We start from the raw sequence: 18,608 nt of genomic DNA, 5'->3' as shown, positions 1-18,608 counted from the left end.
CTTCAAGGCAATAATCCAAATGATCCACAAGTTTGCAATAGCAAAGTCTAGATATTGTATTAAGCTTTGTCCAAAATTCCTTCTCAATCAACTCCTTTTATAAATATTTATAAGTTTTTTATTTACTAAAAATATTTTCTATCTTCTTTTGAAGCCTCTTCATTACAGCATTGCCTCATCTTTCTAGTAGGGAGCTCCAATAGACTATCCTCTATCCACTTCTCCCAACTTCTAAGTCAATGCGGTACATCATGTTGACAATCTCCTTTGATATATACTGCCTCAAAGAGCTTAAAACTACCCTACTCTTCTTATATCATCATCTAATAAAACTATCATCTAATAATTAAAAAAAAACTATTTATTCATAGTCTATAAAATAACTTAAAATAGTTATTTTTTAAAATTTTATATATGTATTCTATGCATTAATAACAAATAAAAATAAAAATTATAATAATAATATAAAATATAGTAAAAAATAAGTTAAGAAATATATATATATATATATATATATATATATGTATATATTTTTTAACTTACATATATATATAATCATTATTCTTAATAAGTAGCCAAAAATAAAGATAAAAAAGTATTCAATACTACATTGCCTATTTCAAATCTATGGTATTGTTCTACTTTTTTGTTACTCAAACTTAAAATTATATCATTATTATAACAAGAATTAGGTTAAATCTTATTACAAAAATAAAAATAAAACTTTAAATCACATCACATTATAATAATTAAAGCTATATTATGTTTTATTAAAATAATATAAGTTAAAATCATATTACATGATTATAACAAGGGCTAGATTATAATTCATTAGAAATATAGAATCCACCTCTAAGAAGTTTTGGATTATATTTATATCATTGATTTTTTTTATTTTATTATTTTTTTTAAAAATAAAAAAAATTATGAAATAATGACATAGAGCTTTTATCATAATTTATATTATTCAATCTAAATATCAAATGGACTAAGATTAATTATATATTTTTTTTTATTGAATTAAGGACATAGCAACAAAAAATGCATCTTTGGTTATAGACTCTACCACGCAATTCATGTAGTTAGCTTTAACTACTTCATAAGCCAAAAGCAATGTTTGTAAAGACTTATACAGAGTCCAATTCTTTAATGCCAAAGTGGTACTATGATATTCATGTTAGCAGACATGTTGGCATTTATACATTATGGGCAATATTTAAAAAAAAGATGAGAGGATTTAGTAGAGCTCAATACAAGAAATTTAAATCAAGGTAAGAAATGAAAGTATATGTGAGGATGACAGTCTAGTCAAATAAATAGGATTTATAAAATATAATGTTGGATTAAATGTGTGGATTAAATATACTCTTATATTATTTAAACTCTGTCTTATGTAGCCCTTGGTCAAAATATTAGTAAGTTGTTCCGTAGAGGATTTGTATTTTATTTTGATTGTACCATCTTTGATTTTTTTTTTACAAATAAAGCAAAAATTAATTTCACAATATTTTGTGCAATCATGAAATATTAGATTTTTAGATATCTTCAAAGAGCTCTAATTATCACACCACATAGTCATAAGTTTTTTTGTAATCAAAGCCAAATTTATAGATAAAATAAAAAATTCATATATCTTTATTTGTAGTTTTTATAAGAATGTGGTATTTTTCTTTGTATAAAAAAAGAGAGATGATGTTTTATTTTTTTACTATTCCACGTGATTAAACAACTTTTTTAAAGAAAAAAATGCATCCACAAATGTGTGAGTGTTTAGATTTTTAACATAATTAACATCTAAATAACCATGGATAGTAGATTTATTTCCTTTTAGATATCAAAAATCAAGAATTGAATATTAGTATAAGTTTATCTTCAAAATAGAGCTATTATGATTGATTGTCACAGATATACATATTTATTCTAATATTTATCTATATGATTAAATAGAAATAAGTAAAAATATATTTATTTCATAATATTTTTTAAAGAAGCTTCTTAAAAGCTTCATAGATGGTGCTTTGATTTTACATGTGTTTATAGTTGATTGATAGATTAGAAATTTTGTCAATAAATTAATCATATATTAATAGCTTATAAAAGAAGCTAATTATTTGGCACATATATAAAAAACTTGCTTTATAAATTAAGATGTGTGTCTTATATAGTCAACACATTTTCGAGGTCTTATAGGATATTGCTACATAGTTTCTAATTAAGAGTATACATAGAAGCAATAGTGAAGCCTTCTTTGTTCTTGTCAATGCTTTCTTAGTCTTTAGTCTTATTTCAAGACTTTTTAATCTTCTTGTCTTTGGAAATAGTCATTCTAATTTAATATTATATCATCTTTGAATGATTTTTTAGACTTTTTGAATGACACAAGAGTGTATTGAGATTTTCTTTCTTTGAGATTCATGTCCTTGACAATTTGATAAGAGTTCTAATTCATTGTTCTTATCTTATTTTAAAAGTGAGTGGATTATCTCACTTCTATTGTTGTATTTTAAAAGTTGTGGATTATCCACCTTTAAATAAATTATTTAGTTTTTTCTTAAAAAAAGTGGATTATCCCTCTTTGAAGAAATTTTTATTTGATATTAGAGGTTGCAAACTACCTTCTTTTAATTTGATTTATGGATTTGTCAAGTTGTATAAAATTGAAGGAAAAATTATAGATATTACATTGAGTGGAAGTGAAAATAGATTTGTAACTATTCTAGATTTTCACAAACTAGTCAACATTCTTGAGATAGAAATTTTATTCATTAATGCCAACTAAAGAAATACTAATCCTATGCCTATAGAAGAGGACCAGAGTCTACATCATGAAGTCATATAATTGAAGGAAGTAAGTAGATCAACTTTAGAATTAAATCTAAGAAGTTTTGTTTGTATAAGTATAATAAGGACAAGGATTAGTATGCCCAAGAAGTTTGATGGAACAAACTTATTCATCAAGGTTGGAATCAATGCAAATTGATATGATATGTTTTATACTCTTATTGAACAAAAAAAGGCTTATTGTCATCAAAAACAATTATATCTATTTTATGGGAAATCCAAGCATATTATTGAATATTATCCAAAAAAGCAACGTAATCACAAAATAAAGAGTATAGTTGCCAAAATGGACAATGTGTCAAAAAATAAGTTTCTCCAACTACAATAAAAATTATGTGACTAGAATCTTATGCAAATCCTAATAAGGGTCCTATTCTTTATTTAAATCTCTCACTTTTTTTTTATAATAATTTATTTAGGACCAAAAAATTACAAAGTCTTAGCCTTATTGGATTCAAGAGCCTCAACTTGTTTTATAAACAAAGACTTTGTCAAAAAATAAAATATATCTTTAATTAAGAAAATCAAACCTATGCATATAGAAGTAATAGATGGTCATTTATTGTCTTCTAGAGATGTTATACTTAAAATTATTCTTGAAGAAGTAGCAACTAGTAGTCATAATAGTTTAATAATATTTAATGTAATTAGATCTCCTTTTAACTCAATTATTTTAGGATTATTGTGATTAGAAAGATATAATCTTCAAATAGATTGGATTTCTCATAATTTTGATTTTTTCCATAGTTTAGCCAAATATTTTGTAAAGCAAGTAAAAATCCATAAGATTCATATATCCAAATCATTATTCATAGGTCCAAAAAAAATATCAATTTTTGTTATATATGCCACACCTATTATTAATAGAGAAAAGATTTCAAGTAGTATTTTAAGCCAATATCAAGTTTATCAAGATCATTAGATATTCTTCTAAAGCATCGTCCTTATAATTGTTCCATTGATCTTGAAGAAGAAGCTCAACCACCATTTAGACTAATCTATAGCCTATTACAAAATAAGTTGGTTGCACTTAAGAAATACATTGATGAAAATTTGGCTAAGAATTTCATATGCTATTCTAAATCCCTAGCTAAGGCTCTTATCTTATTTGTGAAGAAAATAGATGGATCTCTACAGATGTGTGTAGACTATTGAGGATTCAACAAGATTACCATCAAAAATAGGTATTGTCTATCTTTGATTTTAGAACTTTTTGATCAATTGAATCAAGTAAAGCCTTATATAAAAATAGATCTATAAAGAACATACAATTTGATATGCATTAAAAAAAGAAAGAAATAGAAAAGTACATTTTGAACTAAGTATGGATATTTCAAATATAATGTCATGTTTTTTGGACTCATGAATGCAACATCTTCTTTTCAACATCTAATAAATGATATTATTTATAAATTTTATGATAATTTTGTTATCTATTATTTAGATAATATCTTAATTTATTCTAAAAATATAAAAGAATATAAATTTCATGTTTGTCACATGTTATAAAAATAAAAAAATATAGGATTATATATCAAGAAAAAAAAGTGTATATTTCACATTTCTTAAGTTGACTTCTTAGGATACATTATTTGAATGATGATCTTATAATGGATTCTAAAAAGCTCCAAACTATCATAGATTAAAAGATTCCAAAAAAAATCAAAGATGTATAATATTTTATGGAATTTATCAATTATTATTAAATCTTCATCAAGAATTTTTTTTAAGTTACATACTTTCTTATATGCATGATGTATAAAGACAAACTTGAGTGGAGTAAAGAAGTTGAAGTATCTTTTAAAGCCTTGAAGATAACATTTATTTTTGCATCAATCTTATATTTTATTGTCATGATGCATTTAATTTAGACACATCAAAGATATTTAGAAGATAATTAATTTTACTTGTATAAAGGAAGGGATATAATGATAATATATTTAAAAATTTGAATAGAGTTTAGAATATGAAACTATTGTCTTAAATAGATTATTTGAACTTGAAGGTATTGTCTTTTAGGATAGATATTCAGTTCTATAGTGGTTTAAGATAAATATTAGAAGAGGATTAGAAATAGTAATTTTTAGCATCAAGGATTTTAATTTATTTTTTTGGTGGATGAAGGAATGAGGGAGGCTAAGATCAAAAGGAATAGAAAAGAAGGTTGCTGGAAATTTTGGAAGGGACAAGATTCAAGCCTAGTTTTAGGTTTTGAAGGCCACTTATGAAATTTTCATCTTTTTATTTTGAAATTTTGAGAGAAGTAGGATTGCATTGTTAATTTTTCAACAAGCTATAGTACGCAAGAAATGGAGCTATAAGTAAGGAGGTCTGGGCAAATTTGTGAGAATGAGATCACTGAAGTTTTCAAGCAACAAGATTTAAGACTAGTTAGGAATTTCTATGCCATTTCTTGTATTTTCTTCTTTTTATTTTGAGATTTTTTGGAAAGCTAGATCTTATTGTTAGCTTTCCAAAAAGATATTTTATACAAGAAAAATAATTGTGATGAGGGATATTCACATGAATTTGTAGGAGAGGATTTGCTAGAGTTTTTGAGGGGTAGAATTTAAGATTGGTTTGGTATTTTTTATACTATTTATTAGATTTTTTTTTAATTCTAAAAATTTAAAAGAAGCTAGATCTCATTATTAAATCTTCAACAAGTCTTAGCATGCAAGAAGAAGAGTTGTGATAAGAGAGATCTAAGTTAATTTGTAGATAGATTTTTTGAAGGCATGGTTGGAGCAATGGGTCAATTTTTCCTTGGTTTGGCTTTCATTTTCTCAAGATTTTGTTTAAAGGACTTTGATAATTTGAAGTTTACAGCTTGAATTAAGCTTAATGAATTAATTTTTTTCTAAATTAAATTAATAATAAATAAGTTTTAGATATTTTAATAAGATGAGGTTTGGATTTAAGATTTGAATTAGGAGTTGGGAGCATTTTGACATAAGAAAGAAATTAGTCTAAATTTTGCCCTTATCTTTTGACTATTCTTCTATAATTGACTTCATTTGAGTAATATTCTTCTTTTATAATCCACTTATAATTAAAGACTATGTGTTCTTTAGAGGAGGCTTATCTTCTTGACAATGTTGACTTTTTGAAGGCATTCTTCATGAAAACAAATGCATCAAAATTTATTATGGATGCTATTTTGTCACTAACAGGAGCAAATGACAATTTTCTCATAATTTCTTTTCATTCCAAGAAATTTTCAATAGGTAAGATTAATTATAAGATCTATGATAAAGAACTTCTTGCAATTATGGATTCAATTTAAGAATGGCTTCATTATCTAAAAGGTGCTTCTAGACCAATTACCATTTATATAGATCACAAGAACCTCAAGTATTTTATGTCAGTACATGTTTTGAATCATTGCTCATTGGAGCATGTCTTTATCAAGATTTTATTTTGAGATTACTTATTGACTTAAAAAATAATAAGGTTTGTTAAATGCCTTTTTTAGTCGTTTTTATCTTACATTAAAAGAAAGAGACATAGCTTTTGATCAATAAACAACAATTCTCTTAAAAATAGAGTATTTTTATCTTTGAGCAATAAAATCAACATTGATTGTTGATTCAATCTTTGTCAAACAAATTAAATTAAGTATATCCTCTGATTCTCATGTTGATAATATCAAGAATAATTCTTTGAAGTCTCATAATACTTTTAAGTTTAAGTTCAAAGCACAATTATTTATTCCAAAAGGCAAAGTACGATTATATGTTCTTCAAGCTTGTCATGCCTTTTCAACAACCAAATATTTTAGATGCTATAAGATTTTGGAGCTAATATTAAAAGAATTTTGGTGGCTTCAAATTTGAAAGGTAATTAAAGTCTTTATACAATTATGTGATATTTATTCAAGATTAAAAACTCCTCATCATCAACCTTATAGACTTTACCAACTATTACTTAATGCAAAAAAATCATAGTTATTTATTTCTATGGATTTTATTATAGATCTTTCAATTTTAAGTTTGTATATTTCTATATTTGTGATAGTAGATTATTTTATCAAGATGACACATTTTATACCATGTACAAAATCTATTACAGGTGAAGAAATAACTAAGTTTTTTTTTTTTACAACATCTATCATTATTATGGATTGCTCAAAGATATTATATTAGATAGGGAGACTCAATTTATATCAAGATTTTAGAAAATCCTTTTTAAGATATTAAAGATAGATATAAAGCTCTTTTTGGCTTTTCAACCTCAAATTGATGGATAAATAGAATAAAAGAATCAAGTTTTGGAGCAATATTTTAGGTATATCATTAATTATCATGAAAATGATTGAACAAATTTTTTTCCATTGACAAAGTATACATATGATAATTTGATACATTCTTCTACTCAACAAATATCTTTCTTTATGAATTATGGTTATCATCTATAATTTGATACTTTTGACTTTTTAAAAATTGACAATCTTGTGGCAAAAGTTTTTACAAATTATTTATTAATGCTACATGTAATAATGAAGGTACAATTAAAAAAAGCTCAAGAATGACAAAAGATTAATGCTTATGCCTATTGCAAGGAACAACTACAATTCACTGTAGGTGACAAGGTATGACTACTTTGTGACAATATTAAGATTATTTGTCTTTTTGACAATTTAAACTATCATAATTTTTGATCTTTTCCTATTTATAAATAAATAAATCTTATTTTTTATTGATTACATCTACCAAAGTCTATAAAGATCCATCATGTATTTCATGTATTTTATTTTGAGCCATACAAGATAGTTAATATTTCAAGAAGAAAACAAATGCCACTTCCTTCTATAAAAGTGAATAATAATCAAGAATTTGAAATGAAAAAAGTCTTGGATTTAAGGCGATGCCAAAATAGATTAGAATATCTTATTCATTGGTACAGATATGATATTAGTAAACACATATGGGAGCCAATAAAGAATCTTATAAATGTAACAAAGAAGATCGAGGCTTTTTACTAATGACATCTATCAAAACAAAGATGAAGAATAGCAAATCTTTGCTATAAAAAAAATAAGATCTACAAAAGATAGCATTCTATCTTCTATTCTTGTTTGTAACTTTTGTGTATTTTTAATAATAAAGAGATAAAAAATCAATAACTAGCAGATTCAATTCAAGAGCTATTACTTATTGACATACCAAATGAGACATTGTAATTGTTACAACCTTCAAGATGTTGTAATCAAGATGAAGTTCTTCAAGAATGACATGTCTTTCTTTGAATAAATGTTGAAATATAACATATTTGGTATCATGACTTTGGAAGAAACTTCTAATATTTTGTAATTTTATTAAAGATAGGAACAACTCTTGACAATGTTTTAAATGTTTTATTTAAAGGAAGTTACAAAGGCTTCAACAACATTCAAATAATAGGGTAGTCTTTTTGCTCTTGTATGAGATACTATTAATGATTGAGAAGATCTATCAACTATTTTAAAAGAAAAAAAGATTAGAGTATGTGACAAATATAATTCATTGCATCTTGGATTTTTTTTAATATATGATGACTATTTTTTGTAGAACTTGTTTTTAGAGTAGAGGATAATGTCATAAACATACATATTTATTTTAATATTTACTTATATAATTAAATAGAAGTAAATAAAAATAAATTTATTTCATGAAATTTTCTAAAATAGCTTCTTAGAAGCTTCATAGATGTTTCTTTAATTTTGCATATGTTTGTGATTGATTGATAGGTTAAAAACTTAGTTAATAAATTAACCATGTATTGATACCTTATGAAACTAGCTAATTATGTAGCACACATGTAAAGAACTTTTTTTGCAAGTTAAAATATATGCCTTGTAAAGTCAGCATGTTTTGGAGGTTCTATAGAACATTGCCATGTAGCTCTTAGTTAAGAGTATATATGGAGGCAAGAGTGAAGCCTTTTTTAATCTTATCAATACCTTTCTAATCCGTAGTCTTGTTTTATGACTTTCTAATCTTCTTATCTTTAAAAATAGCCATTTTAGGTGAATACTATATCATCTTTGAGTGATTTTTTAGTCTTTTTTAAAAATATAAGACTATATTGAGATTTTTTTTTAAAGATTTATGTCCTTGATATTGATGTATAAATTAACTAAATAAAGAAATTATAGAATTGATGTCAACTCTAATCTTAAGTAATTTGTGAAGCTTGTTAATTAATCATTGATAGAGTAGAGATTCAATTGATTGATTTTTGGCATTGTTCCAAAATCTTAGTATTTCTAATACTGATACATTAGTTGCATTCTTGATAAAATGATGATTCTTTGTAATAAGAAAGTAGATAGATGAAATTTGATGGAACAAAGTAGTGAAATTGGTTTGAAGGAATTTAATACTAAAAAATTTACAAACTGAGTCCAAATTTGTTATTTGATATTATATTGATAGATAGTGTTTTAATAGCTTAATGACTAGAGTTGTTGAATCAACAATATACAAATCATTGAATATGGTGAGTATAAAGACATAGCAAAGATAGTGAATTTTAAAGACAATTGTAATTTTTATCAAATCTAGCTACATAGATTAGTATCAACCTGATTATATAAATTTGTGGACTTTGCTCTAAGCCATTAAAGGAATAATGAAGTTTATAAATATAATATTCTTTACTTGAATGGATGATGCTTGAAAGTTGTAACATGTAGACGTCTTTAAAAAAATATTCATTGAAAAATATTATAGTTATATCTATGTAATAAATTGCTTAGTCATGATTAGCGACTGAAGGCATATTTATTCAAATTGACTCCCACCATATAATAAAGACAAATACTTTTAAAAAATTGAATTCATATATTTATTGAAGTGCTAAGTGAAAAGTGCATGAAATACCATGATTCTAAAATAGAAGGATAAGTTTGACTATTTGGACAAAATCATGAAAGTCTAATTTGGCTAAAAATTAAATATCCTTAGAAATGATGATATGTTGTATTATAAGATCATAATACCAAAAAGTCTTTGAATATGGATTTAGACTCAAGTATATACATTTTTTAAATTTTGAATTAAATTTATAAAAAAATATTGTATCAACTACAAAGCTAAAATATCAAAAACTTAAAGGTTAAAGATGTTTGATTTGATTTCAATAAATATTTTGTAAGATGTCTTATTGAGTTATTGTTTTAAAGATCTAAAGTTGATGAAAATGAAGATGGCTTGAATCACTTTTACTTACAAAAAGTCTACAAGGTTGTTTTCAAAGAAAAAAAAATGGATGATTATTTGAAAAATGTGATTCTATCATTCTATCACATAATTTTGGTTTAGTGTAAATAATTAGGAGAATTTTCAATAGATTCCATAAATTGTATAATATTTCTTGAATTTTGGCAGAGAGAAATTTTTTCCTATTATTGGATCTCAATATCCACAATTTTTGTACAATTTGATTCTTGATAGTTTGATAGAAGATGAAAAATTTCAAAAAATATTTAATTTTTTTGAAGAAAAATAATACAAATGTATATTTCAAAAAATCATCCATTAATATAAGAAAGTAGTGCACTCTACCTAATGATTTTATTTAATATGGTCCTATAATATCAATATAGATTAATTTTAAAATAACAAATATTTACCAAGTTTGTTTCTTTGGAGTCTTGGCCTTAGTTTGCTTTCTTCAAATACAAATTTTACATAGTGTATAGTTGTCTAGAAGGTTTAGAAGGCCAATGACAATACCATATTCTATAATTCTATGTATGCCGTGATAATAAAAGTAATTCAATCAATCATTGTGATTTTGGTGCTCCTACTTTATTTTGGTGATGAAAAGTTAGATTTTTGTCCATTAATGTGATACAAAGCACTTGACTCAAGATACCAAGATCTCTACTTGATCAAATTCTACTAAATTAATTTTGACAAAGTAAGCTTCTAATACCTAAGAAGCAAATAGTTATTTTTTTGGTGATGTCTTCTTTGCCATGTTCATATGAGTTGGTTGGTTGATCTTCATTAAAAAAACTCTTTGATACTATTGACATGACTCCCAAATGGTTGGGCTTGACATTTAGATTGGAGTTGTCACTCCATGTTTTTTAATTTTTTCATCATGGCTTTTGTGTTGTCTTCTAAGGTGCATACTTTTGATTTGTCTAGGTTGTAAGCACTAGAACAATTATTATAATTGCTTCAATAAGTAGATGCTTCAATACTTTCTACCCTCCAAATATATATTGTTGCTGTGATATAGATAATAAGTTGAGTGTCTTATAGTCATTGTCATTTGGTTTTGGAATCTGTTGTAAAATCTAATCTTATTATTCATAGGCAATAGACTTCCATGTGTAAGAATTATTTGATATTGTTTCTAATTGCAAGAAACATATCACTCTCTTTCTTGTTAGTCTTCTTTATTTTGGATGACATTTCTTGACTTAGCAAGTGCATCTCTAGTTTTGCATAAGACAATAATTTGTCTCCTAATGTTATTTTTTTTGTGATGTCATATTTTTTTGAAAAGTTCTTCACTATATACCAAACTACAATAGGTTTTGGCAACAGAATACTAACGTCTTTTAGAAAATCTATTGTTTCTTTCATTTCTATCATTCATTTATATTCATCATGCTAGTTTTCTTGATATTAACTTTTTTATTAATTACATAGATTTTGCAAGGATTATTGTCTATCTTTTAATTGGATTTTAGATGTGCCCAATACTTGTGGAGATCATTAAACTATTTCATGATGTGTAGCACCATGTATTTGACATTGCTATTTAGAACACTTATAGCCTGTTTTCAACCTTTTTCTTCAATAGTTGAAAGTGGTGTTGGCAAGACTACCAAATTGCACCAGCAAAACAATCCTTCTTGCTTAAGAATATTCTCCATTTTAAAAGCCCTCATTCTGTGGTTGTCCATGCTAAGAGATGATATGTCTCTGGAAGTAGCAGATTGCCGGATGTAGTGGTGTGCGTGGTGTTTCCCTATCCTGCTGCTGTCGAAGGAGATTTGGATTTTCGTGTGGGCTCTTGAGCTCTTTGTCTAATCTATCTACTACTTACGATAACCTGAGTCAGATCCTGTCATGGTATAGCATGGATGTACTAGAGACTACAATCTGGTGATACTCACAGTTTGGTAGAGTCAGAGTTCTAAAACCAAAGAAAGCCTATTGCTTTGAGACTAGAAGGAATGATAATGATTTATTGAAGTGAGTGAACAGTAAAAAATTAAATAGTGCGAGTGCTGCAAACACGATGAGTGGAACAGAGAGCTTCGAAACATAAGGCTACGAATGAAACCCTAACAAGGGCAACTACCAACAAAACTACCAGTGGGGCGCTTTCGAAAGGTTTACCACATTCTGTCCCTATTGTTTTAAAAAAACGAAGTATGTAAAGGTAAAAAATAAAAATGGGTACCACCCAAGTATGAAAGATAGTTCAAGATAGGTCACCACCATTCGGTTATACTCTAGGATTGATTGTGTAAATTTCAACCATGGTTGTAGCGAATCCTATGCCGTGTGGCCGAGGCGATCACATTGCCTGTAGCTGCTCCTTTCATCATTAAAAAGTGCTGCAGAGAATTAGTCAATAGGGACTGCGTTCATAACCTTGAATGCTACAGACAGTCGCGGTGACATTGCTTGATCAAAGTGAAGATTTCATCATTCGCGATAGAGCCACTTTTGAGTTTGACGATCTCTGACTGGAAACTCTTATAACGAGAGTCAAGTGTTGGAACTCGTAGGCCTTCACTGCAGGTTCTAGGTTGATCCAACCATGCACGTGGAAGATGTTGGGAATCTTATCCTTGGGACAAAAATATTAGTTTAATGGGCCCATGCTGCCGCAATCGGTTGGGTACGGATCAATCCCTCCTCAGCAGCAAAACCAACATCTCGAGGTAGGAGTGGCCCATCAAGCAGCCGGTCTAAGTAGTCGATTTGACGGGTTTGACTGACCAGAGTTTCAAACAAGCATTGTGTTGGAAAAGTGTATGTGGAGGTTAAGGTGGATCTGGCGCCATTAGGGTTCAGTTTCGATCATCAACGAAGCAGCTAGATATGCAGATGCTAATCCACAATAACTTATGCAAGGTGGAATCTGGAGGTCAGTATTATTCGCTGAACTGCATTTTATACATTGTAAAATAGCATCATTGTAGCCATCTAAAGTAGAGTGCAGTTCATTTCGTGGACTGCCAAATTCGAAGGTGGTTGAGGCGTTGGGTTGAAGATCTTGCCAGCAACTGGTAGCCCTTTACTGCAATTTGTTAGTGGGGGTGGGGGTGATGTTTTAGCCAGACCTTGCTTTTATTGTAGTAGCAGGTATACTGACCAGCTAGCTTGTGTTTGAGTGTGCTTAATAGATGCTTGGTTGGATGTTCTTCTGTATTGCTGCCCATTTCCAAACCTCCCTTTTTCCACATTGATGGTTTTATGATTAAAAAATTGCCTCGTTGATCTCCACCGCTAACATAATTAGATTTGAATCAGAACCTTTGCCATGTAAGTCTGCAGTAAATGATTAGAACGCTTTGTTACGTAGGTCTAAATTCGACAGAAACTGAACTTTACAATTAGTGAGAGATCATCTTCACATCAGTGTCGCCGAAGGTGGACATTATTTTGGATCTCGTGGAGTATCTGGTGTATTCAAGGTGATACTAAGGGACGAATGTGGACAATCGCAGGAGGTTTGGAAATGGAAATGACTGTGACTTTGATGATGACAGCCAGCAAATTCATTATGAGTAATGCGTACGAATACGCAGCGTCCATTTTTGCGTTTAACAAATGGGCGTAGAGATGACCCCAAAGAAACACTTGTAAATATTTGTCAACTACATTGAGATATTTTTGGCAGTCTCCATCTATCATGAGCAGTTCTGTTCATTTTCGGTTGAAACACCAAGCCCGCCCGTGGTCTCCACTCTGACGATTTGACAACTGCATCTTTGAATCAAGCAATCACCAAACATTTCAATGCCTAACATTTTAAAGAAGCCTCGATGTTCACTTTTGAAAGAACCTGATTTTAGGATAACACCACAGTTTCTTCAAATAAATATATTAATGGCAACAAGGGAATAGTGTTGAAACTTGGGCTTGTCCTCTTAGTTCTTTTACTTCGTGCTCAAGAGAGCAATAATCTGTTATCTCCCTAGGACGAATAAGAGCATTGCCGAGGTATTAATACTTCAATTTGTGATCTGCATCCAGAATTTCAGAGCTGGAAATTGAAAGAAGAAAACTTGAAGGCAATAAAAAAGAAATTATCGAAAACAAAGACGATAATTTTCGAACAGAATGTGGGCATTGGAACTAAAGACATGAGTCGACTCCATTCATGTTGGTGAAAAAACTATTACAAATAGCAAACTTGAATACAGACTGTTAAAAATGATTTCCTAAAACAAGCGAATGCAAATCAAACACATTCAAGTTCTACTTACGTAAAATCTTAAAACATTTGATAGAATTTACACCGAAGCACCAGCACCAAACGATTTCACCATGTTACCAACTCGCTCAACAAAGACTGACGATGTGATTTTCTTCCCTGGTACGTGAAAGGGATTGGATGCTGCATCTACATACGCTGCATGGAGGCGTCGGAATAACTGAACAACAGACGAAAGTGGGTTATTTTTCTCTCCCCATATATTCACTTCAATGCTCCTGACTAAAAATGATTTCGTAAGTACTGATTCTCTAACTTCAATTTACTGAACTAGAAACTAAACTTTAGATATAAAATGCTACTTGAACCTTACATTGCGAACATCAGCATCCCGCAAATCCCGATCAGTAGTCACCAGTACAAACTTGATCATTGTGTTAGTCATGTAGCCATACCTGCATCACGAAGTTCATTTAATATATGGTGTGCCACTAAACTACATCCTAAATCTATGCACTAAATTAGCACAAATTCAGCATTCAAGATCCCTCGTCATGTAGTAACATTTGAGGTGTTGTGCAGCTTTTGATTATGAGAGCCCGAGTCCAATTGTTTACTAATGCCAAACCCTGAATATTACCGTCTGGGCTTCGACTCTGAAGAAGACACCTGAACCAACTTACACTTTATATTCTTCTGTTGGATATAGGAGCCCCAAGAAGGATTCACTGATATTTATACCAGCTTGTTTAGAGTTGCTGACTGCCATGTACACGATACGAGATTAGAAGTTCTGATGCATTCTTGCGCCCTGACTGTAAGACTCAAAGTTATAGAATAATAATAACAATAATAATAGATAGAGGAAGAGACCAAGAAAAGAAAGCAAAAAAAGCAGAATGCTAAACCTAGGGTGATGGCAACAACGTACCTTTCTCCTCGATTACATCCAAGGAGCAGTGAACGATGTGGTGGAATTTTAGGATATTACTCTCACTGATGAAACTCTGCAAATACAAGGGATGGTTCTGCGACTCCACAGCAAATTTTTATCAATTTCTTGACTCTAAATGACCTAAATCGACCAGCATCAAAAAACCTAAGACGTAAAGGAGAACTACATGAAAAGCTGACATGAAAGTCCAGGCACACCAGAGCACGCCAATTCTGATTCGCATTAGCCAGATGCGCACGTTATCAGAGGCACAAACCCATCCAAGGCTCACACGGGAGCATCACACAAAGGCATCTAAAAAGAAAGATGGGATCAGTAAAAATATTCTTGAGCGGAGAAATAAACCCACATTATGTCCGACGACAGCTACGCACACAATCATGATGCTTGAGCTTCGAACTCAGCACAAAACCAAACAAAAAATGCAGCTAATCCTTTTCTACTTCTCGGGACACTTTCGGCCGTGTAAACAATCCGTCAATGCACTAGATACGGAGCGTTTCATCGCATTCCTTGAAAACCCCAACTCTTCCACCGCTCTTGCTACTCATGCATACTATTCCAGATGTCTTCATGGCGAACCCTAATCCTTTGAACAAACTTGCAAATCCTTTGCATGAAACTCACAAACTGATAATTAGTGCATCGGAACCTTCCAACTAACTGCGAGTCATTCGCTCTGCAACTTATGAAGACTAGGTCTAAGCTAACGTGGACTTGCGAGCTTCCGCACTTCGGAACAGCGGCCTTGTCGTTCAAGGTGTGCCTCCCCCGCTCAGAGAGTCTTTCTTCCATCACATTGTGACCCCGCCACGACGATTTGAACAGTTTTGCACCTAATGGGCTTTTGCCACGTGTGGGTTGTAAGATTCGAGCGAAGCAGCACCGTCCCATGTGTAGAAAACATCCAGCGAATCCAGTTCTTTGAAAACTTTGGTCATCAGAGAAAGCACATCAGATTGACGATCATTTCTACACATCTCGTCTACACATGATGTTTGTCGCTGATCAATTCCATCGTTGAGAATATTGTTCATTGCTTAGCTCTCTGAGTGCCCTTACTGTCGTGTACACTTCTTGCGGGATTCTTCTACATTACACTCGCAGCCAGAAGATATGTTCACTCGTCTCTCAGAATGCACTAAGGGAATGTGCATGCCGAGGACGAATTCAGGTAAGTGTAAGTTCGGACTGTTTAGAGATTTCCTACTACTGGGTCATGTCTTTGTTTAGTCATGAGAGTACACGAGCGCCATTACCATTGAAAGTCTGACTAAATGGTCTGCAATGTATGTACGAAGCTCCGATTCTTCTTAAAATTCTACAGACGAAATCCCTGCTTCTCGCACAGATTCTTTTAACCGACTCTGATGTCTGTTGCTCAGCTTTGAGACTGCGAACATGCGTGTTTTTTAGTAGGTGAATCTTTTGCGTGGTGCTTGGTTTCTTATCTCCTTTCTTCTCACCTGATGGATCGTTTACCTCGTCGATTTTAGCCATGGCAATGTGATGCTTCTGAACTGCCACATGTGTCATGTTAGTGATGAGTATGTTAATTTCTCAAGATTGAGAAACCTATCATATATATCAATAGTTCATGCAGAACTCATTAGCGTGTGCTATTCGGAAATCGTAACCGCGTACCCTTTAGTCAAGGTGCATCCCATAGGAATAGGGTTCTATAATAAGCCATTGTAGCTTGGGATGGAGAATCAGGAAAAAAACTGGCCCTCGAAAATTCCGTAAAGAGTTTTCTGTATGTGTGGAACATCTTCGGTATAGTCCTAATTATTCAATGTGACGATCTTTGCATCTCACTTTTAGGTTTACTGCGGACTCTAGTAGTTCATTTTACGTGTAGAGTAGATCTGTTTCAGTGGTTATTTTTGTTGCTTTGTTAGCATTGTTTGTGTGTATTTTCATCCCTTCATGATTATGAGGCACGGGTACAGCAAGCTTACAAGCTTCCATCGAAGAGTTTGTCATTCCACTGCAACTGTTCTCTATGTTCTAAACATTCTGTGATTACGCTTACGTCTATCTTCCTAATTCTGTACCACTATTGATATTCTTAGAAAATCTTCTTATTGACTTTATCTAACGGTTTGAACCAAGATAAACATTTAGCTTTTATGATCTCGTGTTACCTTTACACCTTTGAACAGCATGGTGTGGGAATATTTATGAATCCAGTTGTTAACAATTGGTTTCTTCGCTGCTGTGCATGTAAAAAGTGGATCGCTGCTACAAGTGTTTCTCTTACCTAGGATGAATAGAAAAGGATTTATACTGTGTAACTTCAGGGGGTTCCTCAAAAGATTTTTTTTCCTGTCTTCCAAAGATTGCGTTATAGTTGGATTTATTTACTATAAGACAGTCGGGAACACAACCATGCCATGGTTTATGCTGTCTTGTTATCACGTATATTTGAAGTCTCATTTTTGTCTTCTTTTCGTATCTGGCGCAGTATCCGGAAGAAAATCCAAGGCCAGGTGGTCAAAATTCAATTGCCTTCGTATTGGTTGAAGGAATTCTTGATTAATAAGCGTGGCATTGTCAAACCTTAGAAATTGCGAGGTACTTGTGTGAAGAGTGATGCTAAAGACGGAATCCAAGGAACCGCCGTTTGATAAAGATCATGCTTGGTTGCATGTGTTGATACGTGCAGAAGACATTATTCAAACTTTGTGCAACATGCAGTGTTGAATACTTGATTCACTTGCTCTAGTAATCAGCTTGAAGCATCAATGTCTGCCTACAGGAAGGGATTCGCTCATTTTCACGTGTAGAGTAAGTCGACAGAACTCTTTAACCGCGGGAGATGTTATCACTCAACTTACCAACTGGTTGTGGATTGACTAGATCAATACCCTCTTTTCATGTTGCGTGATGCTGCTGATATAACTGGAGCGCTGAAACGAAGACTCGTGTCATCTCGTGGTTGCTGTGACTGCTCCTCCATTCGAGTTCAACCCAAGTTCTTCAATAGAAATTCAAACAAGTGACAAGCCCAGTTTTCTGCAAGTCGGCCAGCCCCCCAAGATATTTAACTCGAAGACTTCAGCACGTACTCGTCTTTATTTTGAGTATCAAAAATGGGCGCCCAGGAATCATCCCCGAACTCATTGCCGACTTTCACCGCATTTTTAGGTGAAAACTGATGGACATGCATTCTGTTCTGACCATGAAAGTGGCTGGTCATCACAAGAGATGCCTAGATCTGCTATTAACATTAATTGGTGAATGTTGGTTGCGGAATCATGCGGCAAAAGGGAATGAATACCTCATTTATCTCTGATACCATACCTTTTCACGAGTGGAACTTAGAATGCGAGATGATTTTATTCCATTGAACTGAGTGGACAAATCGACCAACTAATTTACTTATTTCCAGGAGTGCATTGTCTCCAAATTATCT

General features: G+C 31.1%; 1 protein-coding gene and 1 long non-coding RNA gene across 3 annotated transcripts; one reads left to right on the top strand and one right to left on the bottom strand.

The window, feature by feature from the left end:
• Positions 1 to 13,529: 13,529 nt before the first annotated feature.
• On the bottom strand, positions 13,530 to 15,953 carry LOC112289912 (uncharacterized). 2 transcript variants are annotated; one of them, XM_024535641.3, is made up of 6 exons: positions 15,540 to 15,953; positions 15,167 to 15,263; positions 14,919 to 14,997; positions 14,609 to 14,690; positions 14,288 to 14,455; positions 13,530 to 14,044 (listed from the first exon to the last, which is right to left on the bottom strand). In XM_024535641.3, exons 1-5 carry the CDS (start codon positions 15,570 to 15,572, stop codon positions 14,315 to 14,317), a joined length of 432 nt encoding a protein of 143 aa, XP_024391409.1. In that variant the 5' UTR covers positions 15,573 to 15,953; the 3' UTR covers positions 13,530 to 14,044; positions 14,288 to 14,314. The 2 variants fall into 2 exon arrangements, with proteins under 2 accessions (XP_024391409.1, XP_073393876.1); XM_073537775.2 differs by having other exon boundaries at positions 13,530 to 13,995; positions 15,540 to 15,948.
• A 175-nt stretch (positions 15,954 to 16,128) lies between these two features.
• LOC149988025 (uncharacterized) lies at positions 16,129 to 18,605 on the top strand. The gene is made up of 2 exons (XR_016505763.1): positions 16,129 to 16,364; positions 18,053 to 18,605. It is a non-coding gene; the product is annotated as an uncharacterized LOC149988025 (long non-coding RNA).
• The last annotated feature ends 3 nt before the right edge of the window (positions 18,606 to 18,608 follow it).

Source organism: Physcomitrium patens, chromosome 12, assembly GCF_059467195.1.
Source record: "Physcomitrium patens ecotype Gransden chromosome 12, ASM5946719v1, whole genome shotgun sequence".
Lineage (NCBI taxonomy): Eukaryota > Viridiplantae > Streptophyta > Bryopsida > Funariales > Funariaceae > Physcomitrium > Physcomitrium patens.
The sequence above is the reverse complement of the archived record's forward strand: the minus strand, read 5'-3'. Positions and strand labels throughout refer to the sequence as shown.